General features: G+C 43.5%; 1 protein-coding gene across 4 annotated transcripts in view; it reads left to right on the top strand.

The window, feature by feature from the left end:
• Ttc17 (tetratricopeptide repeat domain 17) overlaps nt 1-26,279 on the top strand; it is a 110,750-nt gene that overhangs the window by 53,072 nt on the left and 31,399 nt on the right. Inside the window, exons 17-22 of one of the 4 annotated variants that reach the window (XM_052725189.1) lie at nt 2,692-2,862; nt 13,126-13,385; nt 16,206-16,359; nt 19,913-20,033; nt 22,071-22,230; nt 23,481-23,564. In XM_052725189.1, the coding sequence (XP_052581149.1) occupies nt 2,692-2,862; nt 13,126-13,385; nt 16,206-16,359; nt 19,913-20,033; nt 22,071-22,230; nt 23,481-23,564 (950 nt within the window). Of the gene's footprint in view, nt 1-2,691; nt 2,863-13,125; nt 13,386-16,205; nt 16,360-18,048; nt 18,730-19,912; nt 20,034-22,070; nt 22,231-23,480; nt 23,565-26,279 lie in introns of those variants that run through there. The other 3 variants (XM_052725190.1, XM_052725191.1, XM_052725193.1) reach the window with 3 other exon arrangements.

Genomic DNA, 26,279 nt, shown 5'->3' with positions numbered 1-26,279 from the left:
TTCTCCTCTAAGTTGGAGCAGAAGTGTGCCGAGGTTTAGAGAACACAGACTTTAGCTCTTTCTAAAGTATTTCACTAACACTGTCTCATACCATACCCGGATGACTGGAAATGGAGTTTTAAAGTTGGGTACCTTAACTTACCAGTAACTCAGCTATTTAGACAAATCACAATTAACTCAAAACCAGTTTGCTATTACCTATTTGTGTAAGAAAGTTAGCCTTAATAGTTGTTAATTTTTTTAACATTTATTTTTAATTATGTATATGTTGTGTCTGTGTGTGAGTAGTGCTGGTACCTGAGGAGCCCAGAGGCCTTAGATTCCCCTGGAGCTGGAGTTACGGGTGTTTATGAAGCCACTCAACATGGGTGCTGGGAAATGAACTCAGGTCTTATGCAAGATAAGTATGTGTTCTTAACCACTGAGCTATCTCTCCAGCTCCAACAGTCTTAATATTTAAAACATTTGGTCTTCATTGGGCTATTCTGATGCTTTATACTGCTAAGAGATGCCTCATACAAAATTACTTCCTGTTCTTCCTTCCTTCCCCTTTCTGTTTCCCCTGAGAGTGACCAGCCTGGGTTTGTGATTTGGAGGACAAGACGTTCTTCAGCTTCACAGATGTTGCTTCCCAAGAGGGTTCAGGGCTGAGGCTATTCAGGAAGACCAACTTTAGCTTTGAGGGCTTTTGAAGATCATACCTTACAGGTGCCTCTTGAGACATTTTTTTTAATTGCAGACATTTTAAATGATGAAATATTTTTTCAGTAGGAAAAGGGAAAGAGAAGTGAAGTAAGATGATGTGACGGATAGCATCAGAAAACTGAATCAGCCTTTGCTTTGATAATATCACAGTTTACACAACCTTCATCAAGGTGAAAAATGATTTAATCAATCCATATCATCAGTATTTCCTCTCTGATTTTAATAGCCATGCTTATTTATATCCCAATCAAGAATTGTCTCTGGGAAGTGTGCAGTTCCTCGTAGTACACTCAAGTCAGTTGGGGGTGGAGAGTTGTCCATGTTGCCTTTTATTTCAGTGTTGTGATTTTTAGCTCTCTGTACTTCATTGTTCGTGCCAGACGGTGACGGTGACGACACAGGTGGGGACAAACCAGCACCCTCTGTCCTGCCGTGGTGCAGTGTCGGCAGAGACCGCACTTCCCATTGCTCAGGCAGGGCTCCCTCCCCACTGACCCTCTGTGGACACATGTGCATGTGCACTGTCGGTCAGGTTGTATTCCCCATTGCCTCCCAGACACAGGTAGACTTCCTGCTCCTTTGGCGCCGACAATTCTGCCTTCCATCCTCTCTGTTAGAAGGACTCCTGAGTAAAGAATGATAGGTCTGACTCAAATTCCAGATTTGCCACTTAGCTTAGTTTGAATTATTATTGTCACTGTGAATCAGTCTCCTTGTGTCTAAAACCATTTCGGTAAGGGTTAGTGGAAGGATAAAAACACAAAGCACTCCATAAATATTGGCACCTTCCTTGCAGTTCCCCTCTGTAGGCTTGTGGATGCTCCAGAGCTGAAGTTATAGACTTCCTCAGTGTTTCCTTGGAAGGACTTACTTGGCACACCATGCCATCTCAGCATTGTCTGTCTTGTCTTTGCTGTCTTCCCAAGCTGCTTGTACATTTCTTGAAAGCAAGAACTCTTGAAACTGAATCCTCGGCTTTGGCAGTATCTTTGCTTTCTCTGGAAAGTGATTCCCTCAGTCTGTAGTCACGCTTAAATGTCCTGGTAAAGGAAAGAAATGACTTACATATTCTTAACCACATGGTTGTCTATAATAAGAAATCTGTGGCCTTCCAGTGACCGCATCTTCTGTGACAGCATACATAGAACAGAAAGGGAGGGAAAGACACCCATTCTGTGAGCCAGACCATCTGGAACAAACAGTGGCAAAGGAGAGATGTCATAGGCTAGTTATTGCCACAGCGGACATAACGGGCTAGTATCTCTGGCCCAGAAAATGACCATCAGGTGGGACTCAATACTGGGAGCTGTTTGTGTCAACAGATATCCCTGATAGGGTCAAATCCTTTGACTCATAGCACAACTCTAGTGAGAACAGTCCCACTGTGTGAGTCAAGAAGGTTGCAGCAATGTCAGAATCTCATTCAGGATTTAACATTTTGTTCTTAGAACATCTCTACCCAGGCAGCCAGAACATACTGTCTAAAAGAAAATCAGGCAACCTTTTCACATTGCAGTCTTAATGTGGGATTGCTGCTATCACTCTCCATTAATTCCTTGGGTTTTTAAGGCATATAACTCACCTCACCTTTTGGTATGTTTCATTTTGAACTACATGAAAGAATAGTATATGTCTCTATAATCCATTATTCTCAGACATATTCAGGCTCTTCATTCCTCACTTTTTATGGTATTTTTAGCTTCAAGGGGATATTTTACAGTGATGGATAAACACAAGATCTTGAGGCTTGATCTTCGTCGCCTGCCAGCTTTTCACCAAAATACTTGATTCTTCCGATAGCATAGCAGCCAAAACTTGAATTTCAGTGCAAAATCGTGAGTCACACACACACTCCTGTGTACTGATGGTTGCATTAACTGCATTATTTGCATTGTCACTTTTTGCTCTTGATGTGTCGGGACCTTGCATTATGAGGCAACGTGAGAGATGTTTCTAATGTATGTATCTGTGTCTCTTGTCATTGAGGTCATTGTCATGAGAAAAGCCTGGACATCAGCCATGACAAACAGAAATATTTTGACAATCCACAGTCACTGGATGCTGCTGAAGAAGAGCCCTCTGAGCAAGGAGCAGAGGAGGAGCCTGTGCTTTCTGTTGAGAACTCAGGGAGGGACTCAGATGCCCTTAGACTTGAAAGTAAGTTGACTTGACCTGAGCTGTGCTCTGGGGAAAATCAGCTCCCGAACACCAGGCTTGCGCTCTTCTCTCTTCACAAGAGTTTGTTTCCTTCTTCTAACAGCCACTCATAGGGTCAGGAGGTTGACCATCAAATGATGAGGCGGAGGACACTGTGATGGGGAATTCACTCTTTCTTCCATTTCTGTCCCTCTCTTGCTAGACAGACTTGATTCATGCATGTGCGGTCCTGCTTCTCAACACTCTCAGTCTCTGGAGTGAGTCACTGCTGAAAGGAAACTCTGTGGCTTCTGGAATGCTTTGCCCTTGACCCTGGCCTGACCTCAGATGCTCTTTCACTTCCTCACTTACTCTGTCCTGTGTCGGGAGGATACCTGTCCTGACCTTCTTTCCTCCCGTGCAGTGTCTTTTGGTGGCACAGATTCCTGTGACCACACCAGTGGCTCCCACAATGTACTTGCCCTAAGGTTACTCCACAGCTCCAGACTGATTTTTGTAGGCTCTTTATCTTGATGTACAGGGGCTTTAAATCTAAGATGTCTGCTGTTGAACTTGAGTTTACATTTGGTCTATTTCCTGAAATGTTGAATTCCCATATCCTATCCTGTGACTGCAGCTCAGCTCACCCAGGTCCCCTTGATTCCTCAGTCTCTAAGACCTGCTGAAGCTTTCATTTCTTCATCTTCTCTCTCTGCTACTAACTGACACGGGCCATCTTCACTTCTGCCTTTCCCCCTAATCTGTCTTCCTAACTGTAGCCTTTTACTTTGTATACATGCTTTTTCTCTGTGTGTGTGCACACATATAAGTATATAGAACTAGAATTATATAGGGTCTCTGTGTGTGTGTGTGTGTGTGTGTGTGTGTGTGTGTGTGTGTGTGTGTGTGTGTGTAGAGACAGACAGAAAGAGAGCAAGGGAATGCCCGTAATTGACACAGAATTTTAAAAGCAGAAGCAGCCATTGTTATGGATTTCTGGTGTGTCCAAAGAGTTGTTTCTGAAATGCAGTTGTAATCAGGTAAGTTTCCTAAGCCTAAATTTTTCTGGAACTCTCTATTAGATTCAGAAGAATCTAAATTAATATAGGCTATGAGGTAGTTTGGCCCCCAATCCCATTATAACTAAACCAGTAGCTGGAAGTACAATATCCATTCCTCTCTTTCAGGCCAGGTTCTTTTGACCCTCTATACCTTTCACACAGACTTATAATGACCTCTGCAAATACTTTCCTGGGCTGAGCATGTAGCTTAAATAGTAATGATTGCCTGGCATACACAAAGACCTGGGTTTGTTCCCCAGAACTGTATAAACTGGGCATGGAGACTCATCTATCAGCTATAGAGGGAGTTCAAGGCCAGCCTGGTATATGTGAGACTGTCTCAAAAAGGGAGGAAGGGAGGAAGACAGATCCTATACATTTCCAATGTTGCCTCCTCTGTGAAGCATTCACAGAAGTTTTCAAACATTTAAGAAACTTCATCTGCTGTGTTTTTCCTACATTTTACAAAACACATTTTATATATTGAAATTTGTTTGTGTGTCTTGGCTTCTATCAGATTATGAGCTTTCACTAAAAAATTATTTGTTTTAGATTTATTTTTATGTGTATAGGTGTTTTGTCTTCATGTATGTCTGTCTGTACCACATGCATGCAGTCCCTGTAGAAGCCAGAAGAGGGCATCAGAACCCCAGGGGTTGCAGAGGCTTGTTAGCTGCCACGTGGGTGCTGGGGAGTAAACCCAGATCTTCTAGAAGAGCAGCAAGTGTTCTTAACTGCTAAGCCATCTCCCCAGCTGTTAAGATTTATTTTTACTTATTGTTTCATGTGTTAAGTGTTTTGCCTGCATGTATTCATGAACATCACATGCACGCCTGGTGCCCCTGAAGGCCAGAAGAGGACTTTGGATCTCCTTAAACTGGTGTTACAGAAGATTTTTCTCTGTGTGTGTGCACAGAAGAAAATGTGGGCCATTTGTGGGCCATGTGGGTGCTAGGAACTGAACCTAGGTCATCTGCAAAAGCATCAAGTGCTCTTAACAGCTCATCTAACTCTCCAGCCCCATAAGTTTTTGTTTGTTTGTTTTCCCTGAGTCACGGTGTCTCACTGTGTAGCCCTAACTGTTCTGGAACTCTCTATGTAGATCAGGCTGGACTTGAACTCATAGAGATTCACCTGTCTCTTAACCAAGTGCTGGAATTAAAGATGTGCCCCCAATACCCAGCAAACAGTTGAGTAATAAAAATAAATATATTTGGGGGTTACAAAATACATTTTTTAATTATTTGTGTTGGGGGGGTATGTGCACATAAATGTAGATGCCCACAGAAGCCTGAAGAGGATGCGTATCCTCTGGAGCTGGAGTAACAGGTGGCTGTGATCCACCTAACATGGTGCTGGGAACTGAACTGACATTTTCTGCGTGAGCACTCTTAACCACCAAGCCTTCTCTTCAATACCCAGGTCTTGAACTTTTAACATACCTTGTCCTATGTCTGTAAAAAGTATCTTACATTTATTAATTGAATATGGTATTTGCCTTATGTGGATTGAATTAAAATATTTTCCAAGTAGGGTTGGTAGGATGGCTGCTGACATGTCTGATGATCTGAGTTTATTCCCAAAACCCACATGGTGCAATGAGAATACTAACTCCCACAGTTAGCCTTTCACCTCCAAATGCATGGGTGTACACATATGTGTACACATGCACAAACTAAATACTAATACAAAGTCTTTTCCCCTACTATTAAATATTTAAAAGCTCCTGTATAGGAGAAGTAAATCAGTCCTCAGGGAGACCACTACTGGTGTGAATGATTGTGTCTTTTCTGCCCTCTGTGACTTTCACCCTTATAGAGTTAGAGAAATAATCAGTTCTATTGCAAAGTATTAGACTTTCAGGAAACTAAAGCTCACCTAGCAACTCCCAAGGATTTATCCTTAAACTGGACAGTTGGCTCATTTACATCAGGATGACTCTTCTCTGATGCCTGGCAATCTTGTGTCTTCTTTGGCACCAGTACACCCACACAGTTCCATGAACATCCTGAGGTTTCTTGGACTGAGAGTCATCAGAAATGACACTGAGTCACGCTGAGGGTATTTTACCCATTTATAGAAATGGTCCCTATTCCATTTACAACTCTGTAGTATCTGGGATATTTATGACTACAACATTAGTCATTATTTTTCTCTAAGACCATTCAGAATAAAACCGAACCACAATTTTGCCCCATCTCCCTTTTGTATAACACATCATTGCCTGAGAGAGCAGTCACCTAGCGTTTGTGTATCTTCAATTCCATTCCCATGTGTTTCTATTCAGCCCCCATACTTAGGATGAGCCATAGTTACCCTGACCGGGGCAAGGAGTTTCTTGGGCCTCTTCAGCATTGTGCAGACTTACTCAGACAGATTCCTTTTGTCTCTGATGATTCTGCTCACAGTGTGAGAGGTGTGAGCACTTTCAGGCACTCACTTTTCTTGACCATGTGTCAATCACCTGCAGTTCTTTTTCTTATCATCTAGGTACCAATAACATGTCCACAGGAGAACAGTTTTTGGTTTACATGTTCCTATCAGTAGACTTCCTCTGCTGTGATTATCAGTTGTAACAAGTCCTGCTTTTTACCACAAATATATAATAGTATGTTTTCATAGACACAGCCAAGCATAGACATTAAAGACATTTTGAGAAGTCTAGTTTGGGGGAAAAGAATTTAAAGAAACACAAATAGTTAAGTCCTCTCTAGTGACTATTAACTGTAACAGTAATTCCTGCCTTTTAGTGGTATATTACAACTTATACAGTATTATGCATCATGTACTAATTTGTGAAATAGATGTTATTTAGCCCACCATATAGATGAGCCAGCTAAGACTCAGGAAAGTTAGACAGCCCCCTCAGATTGTCAGTAGTGGCATATCTAAAATACATATTTAGCCTCCTGATGCATGGGGGTCTCACTATTGGTGCACTTCAGGAATAGAGGTTTGATGGATGAAAACATCATTTTTAGTTGGTAAGAATGATCAGAATAGTTTACTAAGAGAAGTACAAAGATGATCTCAGAATAAAGTCTTGGTCAAAAATGTACATCCTTATACACCAACAGACATTTCTCCAGAGATAAAAGAATTTTACTCATGTATCCTTTTTTAAAAATTTCTTTTTTGCTAAGAGTGAAGATAATGCCACTGATTGACATTTTCTTTTTTTTATTTAAATTTTTTTTTCATTTTACATACCGACCAGGTCCCCCTCCATCCCCTTCTCCTGCTTTCCCCTCAACTCACCCCCAGCTCACCCCTCATCCACTCCTCAGAGCGGGTAAGGCCTCCCTTAGGAAGTCAACAAAGTCTGGTATACCAAGTAGAAGCAGGACCAAGCCCCTCCCCGCTGCATCAAGGCTGAGCAAGGTATCCCACCATAGGGAGTGGACTCCAGAAAGCCAGTTCATGCACCCAGGATAAGTCCTGGTCCCACTACCAGGGGCCCCACAAACAGATCAAGCCACACAACTGTCACCCACATTCAGAGGGCCTAGTTTGGTCCCATGCTGATTGACATTTTCAGATCACTGCTTAGTACTTGTTTCCCTGGTCCACAGATGTTCACTGGCAAGCCATCACTAGAGAAGGAGGGCATAGGGGTTGTAGTCAGAGACACTGATATCATGACCTACTTCTTCCACCGCTGAGTATTAAACCTTGAGCAGGTCACCTCCCTGAGCCAAAGTCCTTAACACACGGAAGCACCTCTCACTTGAAGGAGCCCTACTGGTGTACCAGAGTCACCTAGGGAAGATTCCATTTGCTTTCCTGGTTTGTCCTCTGAGTTGTTGCTCCTGATGTACTGACTTACACAGAAGAAGAAAGAGCATCACTGTTTCGTTTTTGTTGTTGTTTTTTCTGCTCAGAACACACCTTGGTGTGAGTGCTTTACTCTAGGCCCTGCTCTCTGATTACTCTAGGCCCTGCTCTCTGATTATTGTCCTGATGTTTTATACCAGTACTTATGTCCTAAGTCCCCAGCAGATCTTCAGCATTGCAGCCTGACTTACAATCAGATCCTGACATTTAAAGAGGACACCAGAGCTCCAGACAGTATTGCTTAGGGCCCTACACTGGTTGCATCCTAATTTAGAACCAAGTTAGTCTGTGTCCTGTGTATGGTCTCATGGTTAAGGGTAAATATACTCTGCTGGCCTTCATGTGCTCACCTATAATCCCAGTATTGAGAAGCCGAGGCCGAAAGGAGCTTGAGTTTGAGGTCAGTTCAGGATGTGTAGCAAGCTCAAGGCCAGACTGGATGGCATGACAGATCCTGTCTTCAAACAGACCAGTTCAGTTTTGGTGCTTCATGTGCTAGTACATACCTCTCTTACCAGACCAGAGAGATGTTTTAAGTCAGGCCTGAAGTGTCTGACCATCATTTAAACATTGCCTTTAGGCTGTTTACTGGCCATGCACTTTTTGTGAATCTAGTACACATCTTTCTAACTTTCGCTCTTTAAAATGCTCTCGCAGCCCCTCTTCTGGAACTGTAAATGCAGTTTCTTACCCCAAAAAAGACAGTCACGTGTTTGTGTTCCCGGTTTGGTGCTCCACTCCCTCCATAGTGCCCCAGCAAGTCATCCACTGGCTTCTGTGGCTTCCTTGGGCATCTGGACCGCCATCTCTCCTTGGATGATCCATTCCATTGTTCATCAATTCCACCCTTTCTAACACTGACCTAAAACGCAAGCTTCCCCTTGTGAGGCCCGTGGTCTTGTTTCCTGTTACTGTGCTCTCCTAGCTCGAAGGGAGTTATTCCTGCCCATTCTGCTCCTCCATGTCAGTCAGTGTACTTATTTCCTTCAGCAACTCTTCTGAGGTTGTGGCTCCTCATCTCATTACCATCCTCAGAATAGTCTCACTGAGATTTTTCAGTCTTCCTAGCAAAGTGTTTGTTCAGCTGATGGTTTCTGAGCTGCACGTCAGCTGCCATTCTCACCATTGTGTCACCCTCAGTTCCTCTGTCCCTCATTGAACATGCTCGAGGACTTTCGCTCTCTTCGCATAGTCTCCTTTGGAATCTCTTAAACTGAGGTCCCCAGACTTAAGCCTGAATGCCCATGTGTTTTTGGAACATTGAGAAATTGTACTAAGCTGTTTTCATTTCAGTTGGGGCACATACCATAATCTGCATTCTCAGCCCCTCTACTCTCTGTGATTCTTGACAGAATACCTAACGAGGCTGAAACTCAGTGTGAACCCATGTGACCCTCACTGTGGGTACTCATGTTCTCTTCAGCGTCACAATATTTATCCTCCATTTCCCATGTGAAAATAATGCCTGGTAAAGGAGATGAAGGAAAACTGGAGGCGTGGGTGTCAGCCTCTGTTTCAGTTTCTATCACACCATCTGCCCCACGGGCTGCAAGCCTAGAGTCTACTCCTACTGCTTGCTTCCAGCGTTATTTCAAATCTGAGATTCCTCCACGATCCAGAGCTGTCACCATACGGAAGGAAGGCTGTATTTCCAGCTATAGCGGACTTTTGTACAGGACAGTGAGTGCTCTACGTGGGGCAGTGTCTGCAGACCAGTCCTGCCTTCCATTCTAGTGCTTAAACTCCATGGCTTATGATAGCCCAGCCCTCATCACACAGCTGTGCACCAGCAGCAAATGTTTGAATAAGTCATCTGATAAATGCCTTAAACTTTAATTCTGCCCTATTACCCTTTCCTAACTCCACTTCTGTAAACAGAATTCTGTTTTCAAACTCAGGTGGGAACTGATATCTACCTCATATAGAACCCTGCAATTCACATGAGACTTTAAAATCTTGAACTCATCTTTAAACCCACCTTGTTTTTCTCCAAAGTTCTCTTTGCAGTCCCAAAGGCAGCTTCCTTTGTTCCATGAAATGCCATTCTAGTCCCATGTTCTGTCCTTTCTTGTCCCTCGCCACCCACGCCTTCACCAGCTGACTCACTCACTACTCCTAGACCTGGGCTCTCACAATCCTCATGGCTTTCACATACTTCATTATTAGTCTGCCTAAGGAACAGGAGGTTCCTTTGGTAGGAACCTCTCTTCCAGACTCCACCAGAGAGTCTTAATGTCACCAGCTTCCCTCTAAATTATTCTTGCTGATTGCCTATCCACATGCTTTATTCTAATGAACTTGCAATTAGTAGCACCTTCGTACATGTCTTCCTGTGTTCCTGCATGCATATCTACTTTGGTCCATGAGTACCTGGGCCAATGCACATAAGCTTTTTAGAAAGTTTCCCCCAGGCTGCTTCTCTGTCTAAACCCTGCTGCAATTCTGCCTTTCTCTGGGAAGCACTGTGTGATTGCATTCAGATCATTTTGTCTTATGAAAAATTTAATTGTCTCAAACATATATAGCTTTGTGTTTCCGAGTTTATTATTGCTTGGTTATATTTAATTTGACAGAGTCAAAATCTTCATGTGCTTTTTGCCCCCATCAAAATAATTTATGGCAAAGATAAACACATGCATAGGAAAAGCTAAATAAATAAACACTGGTTTCCCTCACCCACAGCATTTGTGAACCACCCTTCTGAGAAGTAAACATAAACAGTGTATGTGTTTAGTGCTGTTGCCTAAGAATTGTTGTCCAACACCCTTTGGAATAGATGCTAGCAGCAGAAGCCTGAAGTAATTCCAGGGCCTTTCTTCACTTGAATGCTGGCTACCATTGTGAAATGCTCTCTCTCTGATACGTTCAAATTATGCATTTGTATAATACTACGTGTGTCCATATCCACATGACCGAAGTATTGGGAAGTGATAACCTTGAAAATTTAGACATTTTGCAGATAAATAGCATGGATGCTTTCACATAATAGCCAGTACTGAGAGAAAGTAAGAGTTCTGAGCCACAGCCTATGTCCTAGTTGGGGTTTTCGTTGCTGTGATAAGCACTGTGACCAAAAGCAAAGCGTATTTCACATTACAGCTCACAGTCCATTATGAAGGGAGATCAAGGCAGGAACCTTGGGGCAAGAACTGAAGCAGAGGCCATGGAGAAGCACTGCTTACTGCCTTGCTCTCCCTGGCTTGTTCAGCCTGCCTTCTTAGGGGTGGCACCAACCCACTTTGAATTAGCTGGGCCCTCCCACATCAATTATTTATCAAGAAAATATCCCACACACTTGCCTACAGGCTAATCTGATAGAGGCGTTTTTTTCAACCAGGGTTTCCAGAAAATTCTAGCTTGTGTTAAGTTTACAAAAAAAAAAAAAAAAAAAAAAAAAAAAAAAACAGCAGAGCCTCCTTATGCAGTCTGACTGTGTGTTTAGAAAGCAGTCAGTAGTCTGCCTTTGGCCAAAGCCACATTGTGTAAGATGAAATTTATCGAAGAGTCTTTTCTGTCTCAAAATGGGGTGAAGGAATCCTTTGGGAGTCATAGGAGGAGAAAGAAAAAGAACCTGAAAATCAGAAGAGGAGCAAATCGAGACAGCTCTGACAACTTAGACACCAGGCAGCTCTTCCGTGTACGTTGCTTTGGGGCTTCCCAGGGGCAGCTCTCCCGGCTGTTTTCCTGGCTAATATGAAGCCTACTATGTTGCTTGCCGTTCAGCTGGCTGAGCCCCAGACTCTCGTTAGGTGCCCACTGACAAGGGAAACCCTGGAGTTGAACGTCTTCAGTTGCCTGCAGGACAGGGCAAGACGGAAACAGCAGATCCTCAAGAACATCATAGGTCACATTGCTCTGAACTCCCATTACTTTCTTCCACAGCTGCTGGGGTCTGCTCTGTGTGCTGGGCCCAGGGCTGAACGTTAGGAATATCATAGCAAGATAGAGACCTAAAATTAGATCCTTGTTGGCCTATATTTATACCCCTGGCCACGTATTCTGTTCAGTATTTATTCAGTATTCTGAAGAAGGGGCTTTACCCCAGATCCTTTTTGCAGGGTACTGACCATAACCATAAAAAGTTGTAGCAAAAAGCAGTTGGCTTAGGAAACCTAAGAGGAACTTACTTGAAATGACAGCAATAGGGTTTATAGTCACGTGATCATAAATAGAACCTTCCAGATTTCTCAAGGAAGAATCACAGCTTGACCTCAGGCTTTCCTGTGTTCCACAGTAAAAACTGGAAAGAAGACAGAGGGTAACACCACTGGCCTTGTGCAAATTTGTCTTCATCTGTGGCCATCAGTCATGTTTCTCACTCTAGCCCCTCCCTGCCAAGAAACTACTAACATGCAGTTATGTGGCTAAGGTCTGGTTGTGTGTATGTGAGTCCTGACCCTGGCCTTATTAACACGATGTTCTTAATCTCTGGAAAAGCTGGAATTGCCAGCTGAAGGAATAATGAGCTGGCAGAGGCTGTCAGGCCAGTGTTCTCAGGTTAACCAGTGGGTACATGTTGTAAAAGGAGGCATTTTGTTCTTTGTTTTTGTACCCTATCCACTTCTGGAAGGGATGAGACATGACATTTATGAAGCATACAGTATAAGGCCCAGCGATTAATTCAAAATAAGTAGCGAAGATTAAGTAGTAAGCAATTTAGCAAAGGAAAAAATTATGTTAAGAAACAGAATGATCATTTCTGAGCATCCTCATAGTCTAAGCATACAGTGGAACTTAATGGTTGTAAGCTTCATGGGAAAATAAGACAAACATTTAGATTCTTGAGAGAAAACTTTTGCTAGCATATTCCACTGAGAGCCACTGTGGGAGTCCTTAAATACTTGAGCAACATAAATAACCATTTTAAAGAAATTAAACTAGCATATGGCTATTTTTATAATAATAACTACTGAAAATGGAAGCCTTCATATAGAATTAGTAGTTTCCTACAAAATCATTGTTCAGACAATTAAGCAAGCAATGTGCACTGGGCACATAACTGTTTCATGGTAACTGAATAAACTTGAAAAGACCTACATATCCAATAAATAACAGAATAAACATCATCTTTGCCATCTGTGTTTTGTGTATAGAGCAAGTGATCTTTCACAACAAATAATGTGTGCCACAGCTGTCCTCTCACTGGTAACACCATCCCTGGCTCCTGCCTGTGGTTCCCACCGTTGCTTTCTGGCAGGGTTTTGGCAAAGGCTAAATGGCAGAGATGGTGCTGTTATGAGGTTTGAAGATGCTGAGTGGTGTTCTATAAAGGGGCACTGTAGCTGTGCTTCTAAACAGAGCCAAAATATCCCTCAAAACAAAGTTTGAGTCACTCAGTACTTGAACAAACGCCATGAAACTCTTGACAACACGACCCCTTGAATTGCAGGCACGGTGGTTGAGGAGAGCAATGGTTCTGACGAGGTGGAGAAGTCAGATGAAACAAAGATGTCAGAAGAGATACTGGCTTTGGTGGATGAGTTTCAGCAGGCCTGGCCTCTGGAAGGCTTTGGGGGAACACTAGAAATGAAGGGGCGGCGTCTGGACCTGCAGGGAATACGGGTACTGAAGAAAGGCCCCCAGGATGGAGTAGCCAAGAGCTCTTGTTATGGAGACTGCAGAAGTGAAGATGATGAAGCAACAGAATGGGTAAGAACTTGCCAGCTCAGAGCGGAGGAGAGGCCCCGTCAGGCAAGCACAAGAGCCTGAGTTTAGTCCCCAAAGCCCACATTAGAGAGCCAGGCATAGTGGCATGTGCTTGTAATGCCAGCACTGGGGAGGCAAAGGCAGGAGACTCTCTGGCTTGCTGGCCAGCCGGCCTAGCCTTATCAGGAACTCCAAGCCAAGGAAAGACCCCATCTCAAAAAACAAGATAGACCACTCCTGAAGACGTACACGTCAAGTTGTCCTCTGACCTCCACACCCATGCATACCAGTGTGTACATAAACACACACTTGAATATACATACACACACATGCATCCATACATTCACAAACACATACTTATACACAGAGTTCACCATCTCAGTCCTCATAAAATATATCCAAGTCTTTGGGGGACTCCTAATATGCATTTGTGCAGGTTTGGGGATATGTGGCTCTACCGTACTCCACATTCCAGGACACTGTTCACACTGGAATTTTCCAGGAAGCATTTCACTTATATAAGCATTACTGACTTCCAGGAGGTGAGAGGAAGTGAGATGGGTATAACGTACCCTCAAAGCCACAGACTTGGGACAGATGAGGTACTTCTTTTTGGTGTCTATGCACTCGTCAAGGCCAGGTTCTTTTGTACATTTCACTACCAATTTTTCATTTAGATCTTTAAAATTAAACTTAGCCAGATGCAGTCTGCACCTGTAATCTCGGCACTCAGTAAGTTGAAGCAGGAGGATGATGTGAGCCCAAGAATTCAAAACTAGCCTGGGCAACAGAGTAAGATTGTTCAGACTACTACTACTAATAACAACAACAATAACAATAATAAGCTTAAGGAAAAACTTAACAGGACTGGATTTTGGAAGATATTTTTCCTTTTCAAACTATATATTTAAATTTTCTAATTGGAAACTAGGGAATCTCTCAATGTATAGAAGCACTCTATTCTAGTGCACTCGCGGACCCTTCCGCTCATCTCAAGTACTAGCCAGCCACAGTAGCAGAAATGTCTTGTCCCAGCATTCCCACAGGGAGAAGGAAACAGAGACAGGAGCAACCCCAGAAGCCCTCAGACCAGCTAGCCTGAGCTACACAACAGTGAAGAGACCCTGCCCGAAACCAGGTGGCAAGTACCAAACCTGAAAGGTGGTCTTCTGCTCCCTACACAAGAGCCTTGCCATTCATGACTTGACCCCACCCACACACAGACACAAATGAGCGCACACGTGCTCACATCTCACGCACACACAGAATTGAGCCATAATAATTATACATGTTTATGGGGTAAGTATATATAAACGTATTTGTATCTCCAATGGATATTTCCACATGTATACAGTGATCAAATCAGGGTAATTAGTGTATCCATCCAGTTATTCTTTCTACTGTAATATTCTTTGAGAATTTCCTGTGTATAGATATCTTGATCATATTTACCCCACTAACTCCTATAAGACCCACCACTCTCACCCTCTTTTTTTGTTTCCTAATAACCCACCCAGTCCTGTTTGGGTACACATACAGTAATGAGTATGGCACCATCCAGTGGAATGTGTTGAGTCCATGCGGTGCCATACCTTTAACAAAAACTTCTTCAGCTAGGAATGGGGGTTGTGAGCCCTTCCGCTCATCCTAGCTGGGAAGTTGACTGGGTTGGTCTCTGTGAAGGGAACTGCAGCTTCCCTGAGTGTATGAGATAGTGGACCTGCCATCTCCAGAAGACCTTGTTTTGCTCCAGCCCTCCCTAACCTCTGGCTCTTAGTCCTTCAGCGCTCTCTTCCTCGGTTGTCCTGAGCCTTGTGAGGAGAGGCTGTGATACAGCCGTCCACTGTGGTGAGCACTCCTTGTGAGGAGAGGCTGTGATACAGCCGTCCACTGTGGTGAGCACTCCTTGTGAGGAGAGGCTGTGATACAGCCGTCCACTGTGGTGAGCACTCCTTGTGAGGAGAGGCTGTGATACAGCCGTCCACTGTGGTGAGCACTCCTTGTGAGGAGAGGCTGTGATACAGCCGTCCACTGTGGTGAGCACTCCTTGTGAGGAGAGGCTGTGATACAGCCGTCCACTGTGGTGAGCACTCCTTGTGAGGAGAGGCTGTGATACAGCCGTCCACTGTGGTGAGCACTCCTTGTGAGGAGAGGCTGTGATACAGCCGTCCACTGTGGTGAGCACTCCTTGTGAGGAGAGGCTGTGATACAGCTCTCCACTGTGGTGAGCAATCCTTGTGTCTTGGCCAGTTCTTAGTTTCTGAGTTAACCACCATTCACTCAGCACACAAACTCCTCTGATTCGGTCTGAGAACTGCACTGATCAGTGGGTATAGAGATAGAAATTTCAAAGGCATTTGATACTGTATCCATTTAGCAGAATAATAGTAATGGGTTCCCCCCACCCTACCCCCAGGAATCATGGGTTCTTAGTCAGATTTACAGCACAGGTATTCATTCTCTCCTGTCAGATAGCAATTGGTTATCCCCGTAGTATCCGGGACAATACTGCACACATGAGCATATATTGCTGTGCAGGTTGTTATTCACGGCTGAATAAAACCATCAATGACTTTTGTCCTCTAATAATCTGCATAGCACCTTCTGGTGCTATGAAAGAGAGCCAGTGGGAGGAAGGTTCCTGGCAGTGTCAACTTGATTTTTCCATGTCCTCTGATCAAAGGGGGGGGGGGCATCTTCAGAAATAGGATCTTATCATCAAGTTCTGGTGGACTAGGTTATCCTTAAAGCCCCTGAAATCTATAGTGAGCGACAGACTCACTCATCGGTCTCATTTGTCTCTAATGTGTTTTTGATTCCCAGATCACATTCCAGGTCAAACGTGTAAAGAAACCCAAAGGGGATCAGAAGAAACCTCCTGGGAAAAAGGTAGAGTCAAATCAGGCAGAAAATGGACAGCGTTACCAAGCCAACTTAGAGATCACTGGTCCAAAGGTGGCATCTCCTGGACCCCAAGGTAAGTGAGAATGTCTCAGATCTCATTCTTCTTCCCTGTCACTCTCTCTCTCATAAGGGATGTGTTTTGTGACTTAGAGCATTCAGATGAGAAGATGAAAGGACCATATCAGTCATTGGTACAAGAAATGTTTTCAGACTTTGGTTTTTAACCATTAACTATTTGGGTAAAAGGTCACTGTCATACACCCAGGTGACTTTTTTCCCCCAGCAATTAAATGGTAGCGATAGAATTCCTCTTTTAAAAATGTCATATCCCTTTTTAAAGGAATATTTTTGCTATCTTAGACTGAAAGTTCGATTCATTAAAATTTGTCTTATTTAACTAATTTAGATAAAAGTGCTGTCGAAAGCAGAGGACAATTGTAGAATATATAGAATAGGATCTATAGAATGTATAGAATAGATTACCCAAACCTGGGGTGCACTTTAATCACATGTGCACACAGCACTCCCAGTGTAACAAAATGTCCAGTCAGTAGCAGCCATGGAACAGCAAACATTAACAATTAAGATTTTTGCTTATTGTCTCTAAATGTGTAGTACACAGTGAAAATTAACTGAGCAAATCTGAGGTTAGTTTGACAAGATGAATCAGAGAAATTTAGAACATACCAGTAATTCTTCTGTTAATGCACTTTAGGAAAGTTGCCTTGTAAACATCAAAGACATGTGCACAGAGATGTTGATTACACGGGGCTCCTTATCATAGTAACAGCTGATACACAGCCTAAATACTGCACTTTCCTCACTAGGCTACAGCATGTCTGGCATATGCTGTACAACAAAGAGACAGCACAGCAGATGAGTAAAGACAGTTTATGAATGACATAAGGATGTTTCCATCCTGCAAGTTAAACACACTGTTTTATCAACTGTATTCTTCTCACATTTCAGTAGCTCTGATACATGAGATGCATATCACAGCTGACTGTATGTGATAGTTGGCAGGATTTTTCTGTCATAAATTGTCTGAAGTAGTCCATCCCGTGGAGTTGATGGCCTCTTAGATCGGCTACCCTTGGCCTAGCAAGCAAGCATGTAGAAACACGGGTAGAGAAGCAGGTGACCACAGCACTACAGATGTTCTCTGTGGGTCCTAAGAAAACTCTAGGTCATCTGTATTTTCTTCTTTGTGGCCTTTCCATTTTACAGACATTTTCTAATGATCCTATATTACTTTAAAGAAGCCAAAAGCTTCTTACAAGGGGGATTTTAAAGCCATCGTGGCTGAGATTATATGAGAGCATCTCAGCAGGTGTGTGCTTGCTTGTGGTGCTTGAGGGTTGAGGTGAGGACCTTGCTCATATTAGGAAAGTCCTCTACCTCTGAGCTACTCCATGGTCCTACTTAACCAGTTCCAAATGGTCTCAACTTGGTAGACCCAAGTGGGGCATTGAAGGTACATGCGAATGAGATCATGAAGCTACTTACTCTCCTTAATAGAGAATGCTCAGAATGGAAAAGGTGCAAAAATACTACAGAGCATTAATAGCCCAGTTTAAATAAGTATGGATTCTGCCTACTGTCAGCTAATAAACTTCCAGTAAATTATGTCCAAGTTCTAAAGCAAATTATTGAGCAAATGTTTGTAAACCTGTGGGGAGAAATGGAGATCATTGAGAGCCATAGTAGATACACTAAGTACTAATAATAACATTGAACTAATTTCATTTCCTTTTTTGGCTAGGGCTTCTAAACTGGAAGACCAGGGAAGTGCCATAGACATAATGTAACTGGATTTCAGCAAGGCATTTAACATCCTCTTTGATATCCTTGTGAACAAGATGGAGAGATGTGGGCTCGAAGTTTCCCACTGCCTACAGGATAAAGTGCAGACTTCCTAGTGTGGCATTCAAGACCCTTTATAAACCAGCCTCTCTCCACCCTTCAACGCCACCTATGAAGCAGCCATGCTCTTATTTTACCCATGCCTTTGTACATGCTATTCCCTCTGCCTGGAATGCCCTTATACCACCTCTGCGGTGCTAATATTGCTCACCCTAAAACTTGAAAGTCAAGTGCCCTTTTTCCCTCGCTATCTTCAGACAGAATTAGCTGCTCTTCCGTTTGTGCAACTCTTGGGTTCCTTCTTCTCGAACACTATGCTGTCACAGTGTAACAGTTGGCTTCTGTTCGCCTTCCTCACTAGCCTGTGAGCTGCAGAGCAGGCTCCCTCTTTCTGTGTGTACCCCAGCGTGTTACACAGTTCCCAGACCCTTATAATAGGTGCTCAATAAATATTTTTTCAAGTGAATCTCTTAAATATAAAAAGAAAGTGAGCTTTATTGTGAAATGTTTGCTTTATTTAAAGTTAATTTGAAATTCTTCCAAATTGTTCTTTTTTGCTTTATTAAAATCTGAATCTAAATCCCTGCCTGTACCTCAAATTTTTTTCTCATTCCGATAAATACCTACAGTGTAAAAAGTGCTAAGTAGAACTAAGGTTCTCCACCCTGCCCGCCCCCATCAGAAACCCATCCGATAGACTTGGTTTTGCTCTTTCCTGGGGACTGATCTGAAGTGAAGGGCTCAGACTGAAAAAGTGGGGCCTTTACTAGCACAGGAATTGGGCGTGTGTGTGTTAGAGTCAAATAACCTGTGTCTGGGTTCTGTACCCTCCAGCCCGAAAACTGTGACTGTGTCCTCCTGTGAGCAGTGAGGATGAAAGCCTAGTGAGGTCAGGAGTTGCAAACACTGAATTCAGCTTCTGAACACACAGGAAACACTCTTGAAATAAATGGTGGCCTTACATTGTCATGGATCCCATCTTGACGCTTTCCTTTGTAGCTGTGATTCTACCAGGGGCAACTTTGCACCCATGGAACATTTGGCAGTGTGTGGCAATATTTCCTGGGGAGGCTGTGCTCCTGAAATCTAATGGGTTGAGGCCTAGGTGCTTCTGAAATGTCCTCCAGTGCACTACAGTGTCCCTACAACAAAGCATTATCCAGCCCAAAATGCCACCGTGCCAGGGCTAGATGCCAGCTTTAGAGATATCTGCTCCCATTAAGTCAGAGTTAACCTCATAAAATCAAAACCCAGAAAGATAAAAATTAAACGTGGTAAGAATGTTAATGTCGAGCCAGGCGGTGGTGGCGCACGCCTTTAACCCCAGCACTTGGGAGGCAGAGCCAGGCGGATCTCTGTGAGTTCGAGGCCAGCCTGGGCTACCAAGCGAGTTTCAGGAAAGGCGCAAAGCTACACAGAGAAACCCTGTCTCGAAAAACCAAAAAAAAAAAAAAAAAAGAATGTTAATGTCTAAGAGTATCTTAATCCTTATTTCATGTTAACCAACTTCAAATACAACAAAGGATTCAGTTTTTATTTCATCTTCTTTGAGAAGACCTTATTCAGAGAGGATTTTTATTCCCATTGCCATTGATGATAACATTTTAATTAGATCTGTTTGTCGATGGTGCACATCCTTAAGACAAGATGAAAAATGGGCACCACCTAACATAACAGTTTGGGTTATATCATCAATAGGGAAAACTGCAGCTAAGCTTCCATTCCTCTGTACTGTGTCCATTCATGACATACTCTCCTTCCAGGAAAAAAGCATGACTACCAGAGTCTGGGATGGCCCAGTCCAGATGAATGCCTCAAACTCCGCTGGGTAGAGCTAACTGCCATTGTGAGCACCTGGCTGGCAGTTTCTTCAAAAAACATTGAGTGAGTATCTTTCATGTGACCTTCCTCGTGGAATTTCCTTACCCATGAACCACAAGGGCCTCAGCTGACTCCAGTGATGTCTTCTGTGTCATTGGTGATTGAAGAGTCACCTTTCTGGTACTGTGGTCAACAGGGCATGGCCATTGCTACCCATGGTCTAGATGGACTTGGTCCACACAGAGAGTGGTAAATGAACCCCCAAGTTGCCTTCATCAGTACCGTGCAAGCTGTCAGAAGTCATGTGTAGCATAGTTCATGTTGATGGCCAGATCCTTCTCTTTAGAAATACAGAGGCCATTGCATAGACATTGTGCATTTTTAGGGGAGGTAGGGTAAATTTAGGTTTACCAGAACCTGTAAAGATACAGCAAGCAAGGGGACTTTTGGTGACTTTCTGTCCTGGAAGTATTGCTGTTCCCCTAGGTCTGCTAACCTTGTTTTACAGTCATGTCTAGTCAGAGTGACTACTCCTAGAACGTCCTTCACCTCTGATGGCAGTGATCCCTCCCAAATTTGTATCTCCAGACCAGACCACTCTTCAAAGTCCCAGGCTTATTTGTATCCACCATCTCAAGAAAACACATAATTTTCTTGCCCAGCATCCAACTTTTTAAAAAAATTTTGATTTTGTTTCTCCATTTCACATTTTTTAAAGATTCATTTTATTTCTTAATGATGTGTGTGTGTGTGTGTGTGTGTGTGTGTGTGTGTGTGTGTGTGTGTGTGTATCTGTGCATGTGTGAATACAGGTGCCCATGGAGTTCAGACAAGGGCATAGAGTCCCGTGGAGCTGGAGTTGCAGGAGGTTGTGAGCCACCTGACATGGGCCTGGGAGCTGTAGCTAGTGTGTGCTCTTAACCACTGAGCCATCTCTCCAGCTCCTCCATTTTATATTCTTAGGGTACATTCAGCTGTGTTCAGGCCAGAAACCCCGATGTCATCCTTATACTTCTTTCCTTATCCCTCACATCTCGTCTGTTCCCAATTCTTACTACTTTTGCTCCCTGAAAACTTCTCAGAACTGCTTTTCTGCATCTACACTGCTCCTCCAGAGTGCCTCTGCTGCTGCACAGGCACACGCGCAGCCTCCTAGCCAGACCTCCTGCCCTGCTCATCTTGCCTCTGTCTGTCCCTACCATGAGAGTTCTTTGGATGCAAGTCAAGCCTTCTTGCTCTGCCTGCGCCCCCCTCAGTCATAGCCTTCACACCAAGACCGTTGCTGTCTCCAGAAAGCTATCATAACCACCTTCCTTATAAGTACATTTTCATCATAACTTACCTCATCTGTAATCCTACCCCTTCCAAGACATGAGTAGTGTAACAGCTGGAACTGCGTATGTTTGCCTTATTATTATAGTGTTGGTATCTGATACAATACATTTGGAATAAATAATCAATGGAGCAATAAATTTCTCCCAAATATAAGTTGAATTTTTTTTTTTTTTTTTGGTTTTTCGAGACAGGGTTTCTCTGTGTAGCTTTGCGCCTTTCCTGGAACTCACTTGGTAGCCCAGACCAGCCTCGAACTCACAGAGATCCACCTGGCTCTGCCTCCCGAGTGCTGGGATTAAAGGCGTGTGCCACCACCGCCTGGCATAAGTTGAAATTTTTAAATTTAAATTTCAAAGTAAAATTTGGTGGTGCCAAATTACCATATGTAGTGCATATGATTGTTTGCACATTCAAGAACATGTGCTGCTTTTCCAGAAGGCCAGAGTTCAGTTTCTAGCACCCACATGGACCTCAAGGGTCATGAAGTCAAGTACAATGAGTATCCAGCTGGGTCTGCATCAAATTTCCTGTCTTTTAGATGACTTTTTCTTTGAGCACAAGTGTGCTTCTGTGTGTAAAGGAAAAGGAGACTGGAGGAACCATTGGGTGTCTAACTGCTATCTGATCCCTAAAAGGAGAAAACCCACTTATTTCAAACCCTCCCTGGTGAGGCAGTACCATTTAGAAGTTAGATCCACTGATTGTCAGAGCTCTTCCTACCTATTTGGAGTTTCCGTGGCTGATGTGGTCATCTCTATATTCCAGCATCACAGAGCACATAGACTTTGCCACACCCATACAGCAGCCAGCAATGGAACCACTGTGCAATGGCAATCTCCCCACGAGCATGCATACCCTGGACCACTTACATGGAGTGTCCAACAGAGCCAGCCTGCACTACACGGGTGAGAGCCAGCTAACAGAGGTGAGTACACAGCCTCGTTCAGACTGTGGTAATGTTAGCCTCTCAGTTTTGGTGTAACTGAGAGCAGAAAGCAAGAGTGAGTGGCCAGGGCTCTTTTTGTTTTTTTTTGAGGGGTGGTGGTGGAGGGGAGGCCCTGACTTAGGTGGCTTTCGGCTGAACCCAGTTCCTTTCAGGCCCTAGGACAGAGCTTATGCTTCTTATGACTGTAACCAACACACCACTCTGGGTGAGCTGGTCCCTGCCTCCCACAGAGGGGCTCAGGAGAGAAACATATTTTCCTGTTGACATTCTTAAAAAAGGCAGGAGGACCAAAGCAGCATATGCCTAGCAAAGATTGTACCTCAAAGGAGAATTAGAGAACACGTCACAGATGCCTATGTAAAGGATAAGTTAAATAAGATATCAGACAATATACAGTGGCATAAATAGGAAGGATGTGGTAGAAATGTCATCCTGGTTAGTTTCATGTCAACTTGACCCAAGCTAGAGACATTGTACAAGAAGGAGCCTTAGTTGGGAAATGCCCCCACCAGACTGCCCTGTGGTGCATTTTCTTAGTTGATGTGGGAGTGCCCAGCTCACTGTGAGCAGTGCCTCCCCTGAGCTGCTTGTCCTGGGTGCTAAAACAAAACGGAATCAGCAAGCCATGAGGAGTAAGCCAGGAAGCAGAACCCCTCCCTGGCCTCTGCATCAGCTCCTGCTTCCAGGTTCCTGCTCTGCTTGAGCTCCTGCGCTGACTTCCTATTGTGATGGAGTGACCTGTGAGTTATAATCTGAAATACACCCTTTCCTCTGCAAGTTGCTTTAGTCATGGTATTTTATCACAAGAGAAACCCTAACTAAGACAGATATTTGTTAGCATGAAGAAAATTTTAGAATATATTAAATGAAAATACAGATTACAGTGTATACACACACACAGCAAATATCTGAAAAATACATTAAGGGTATTTGTTAACAGTGCCTATGTAGATGACAGAACTGCAAGTAGTTTTGTTGCCCTTATTTTCTGGGGTTGCTATGACGACTGTGTTTCATGTGTCTGTAATTTTTATTAAGTGGGAGAGGACCATGGGCTGTCATAGTCATCTTAAGAGTGTCTTCCACAGACTGGGCCCCCAGCAGATGCACAGCAGTGTCCCAGAGAAGCATTTTGATGTTATGCTCCACCACCCATCTCAGAAGCACCAGCAGCATCCAAATCTGATTTCATTATCAGCCCTCTCACCTTCCATCTCCTTCTGTTCCAGGTATTGCAGAATCTTGGCAAGGACCAGTATCCACAACAGTCACTTGAACAAATCGGTACCCGAATCGCCAAGGTTTTGGAAAAAGTAAGTCCCCAAGGTGACTAGTCCCCCTTTGACTTCTTAGTAGACTGTGGGTTCCCACATGTCTCTCACCTCTTCTGCCTCTGACTAACATGACCAGAGGGCCAGGGTGACGTGTCCCCACTCAGGACATCCCGGTGGTCCCTTTCATAACTTCTCTATCACTGCTCGTCACTCTCTTCCGCCCTCCTTTGCCTTCTGCAGTGAGGCATGCCCAGTCAGCGTCGTCCCCTTTCCTCTGCCCGGGTGTTGACAGGTGCTGCTGGGAACCCTGGGACCTGGTACAGGAAGTGAGGCAGTGTGTGGTGCTGACAGGAAGTAGTACCTTGTGGAATAGCTTTCCTACTCCAGGCCTGAAGCACATTTACAATGCTGCATTCCCTACAGCTCAGAGAAGGTGCCTGAAATCTCTTAACTTTTCTACCTCAAGAAGAGAAGTTAAATTGTTAATTTGATTACTTTGTAGCTAAGAATCTGTCTGGTACTGTCTGATATTGGAGAGGTTATTTATAACAGTGATTAAGAAAAGCAGCTCACTTCAACGTGAATATGACAGATGCAGTAACAACTGCCTTGCTTTGGGTATCACACACGGGAATTTTCCATTTATAACAAAAGTGGGCCACAGATGTGATCTACAGACCCAAATAAATAAATAGTAAGAAGTAAAGATTGCTGAAAGCGCTTGAGATCGACCTAGAAGGCACATGGGAAGTGGAGGCAGAAGACAGGCTGGGCTGGCCATTCTCAAATATGTCCATAGAAGTCCTCTGCCTGGCAAGAAAACCTGAGTGATACAGACAGCAGCAGTTCAGTAGTGACCCAGACTCAGGACTACCACATAGGAGCAGCCAGGCTCACCAGAGAGCACATAGCAGGAAGGTCCTGCAGGGGTCAACTTAGTCTAGACTTCTTGGCATGAATTTTAAAAATAACATGAAAGAACTGACTTTGTGAATCAAGATCACAGAGCAAAACTAAAAATGCAGGGAGAGGTTAGCCAAGGGTATAAAAACAGGATCCTCACCCTGAATGCTAGCGAACAGGAGAGACAGTGACGTGAGGAGTGGTAGATTGGAAGAAAAGGGAGGTACTGGAAGGAAAGGAAAAAAACCAAAGAGATAATCAAGAAGAATGGAGGAAAACATGACAGGAAAAAAATGTAATCCAAGATAGAATTAAATAAGACTTAGCAAATTCTCTTATTTCTATAAAATATGTCTAGTTAAAAGGGCATGTTATGTGATAGAGAAACTGATCCAAAAGAGTTAGCAACAATGCTTATCCAAGCAAATTAGTATATTTGAATAAAGCAAGAGGGACTCCTTGACACTTATCTCCTGACACAGCAGTTTAGTCTCCAGGAGAGATCGCCCCATTTCAGAACAAATGCACCCTGCAAAGGATAAAATGCTGCGGAGTTACTAGTGGTCTTACACAAAGCAGGTGTCCACAGATCTTTGTATTCATTTAAAAGCACAAATAGACCAGGCAGTGGTGGCACACGGTTTTAATTCCAGCACTCGGGAGGCAGAGCCAGGCGGATCTCTGTGAGTTCGAGACCAGCCTGGTCTACAGAGCAAGATCCAGGACAGGCACCAAAACTACACAGAAAAACCCTGTCTCGAAAAAAACCAAAACATAAATTAATTAATTAATTTAAATTAAATAAATAAATAAATAAAAACACAAAAGACCACAAGTGTGAGTGTGAGCTCACTGGGAGCAGGGCTGTAGCTTAGAATCTAAGCTGATCTAGAGGACGAGGAGGAGCCCAGACCTGATGCTGGTCTGGAGGATGATGAGGAGCCCAGACCTGATGCTGGGTCTAGAGGATGATGAAAAGCCTCAGGCTAGTGGAACTGAGCCTCGGACTCCCACTCTGAGCCTGCAAGAACAACTCAGCGAGGCTTGGGAGAACTAGGGAATGAGATGGCTGGCAGAAGCGGGAGTTGAAAGAGAAGCAATGGCATATTCAAAAGAATTACAAAGGAAAGAAATTATTCCAGATGAAGACAAAGGAAGAGGAAACACAGGCCAGCATGCTGGATAACACCCAAGGAAGCCAGAACACAAACAGGATCGGTCTTTTCATCAAAAGGAGGCAGAGCTGCAGGTGGAGAACCACAGGCTTTGGAGCATCCTGGGCTGCATAGTGAGTTCAAGGCCAACATGGGCTAGACAGAACGTTCTTGTTTCAAAAATACAAACCAGAAGTACACCCAAAAAAAAACAGGAAATGCCAAAAAAAAAGGAAAAGTTAATAAGCTAGATTTAAAAGAAAGAAAAAGACCCGATACCCATATAATAGGAGTCCTAAAAAAATAAAATAAAAAAATAAGCCAACAGAGCCAGGCAGATCTCTGTGAGTTCGAGGTCAGCCTGGTCTATAGAACGAGATCCAGTACAGGCACCAAAACTACACAGAGAAACCCTGTCTCTAAAAAACAAAACAAAAACAAAAAAAAAGACAGCAATATTAAAACTATAATTTGTAAAAACATTCCTGAAAGAAAAAAGTTTGAAACTGTATCTTGAAAAGACAAATCCTCCAGGCTAGCCAGAGCTATGTAGAGACCCTGTCTCAGTAAATAAATAAACTACATAGAGAGATCCCGCCTAATAAATAAAGACAAATAAATAAAAAACTAAAAAAAAAAAGCTGGATGGTGGTGGCTCATGCCTTTAATCCCAGCACTTGGGAGGCAGAGCTAGGCG

The sequence above is a fragment of the Peromyscus californicus genome, unplaced genomic scaffold (genome assembly GCF_007827085.1).
Source record: "Peromyscus californicus insignis strain IS unplaced genomic scaffold, ASM782708v3 Scaffold_7__1_contigs__length_154581171, whole genome shotgun sequence".
NCBI lineage: Eukaryota > Metazoa > Chordata > Mammalia > Rodentia > Cricetidae > Peromyscus > Peromyscus californicus.
The sequence above is the reverse complement of the archived record's forward strand: the minus strand, read 5'-3'. Positions and strand labels throughout refer to the sequence as shown.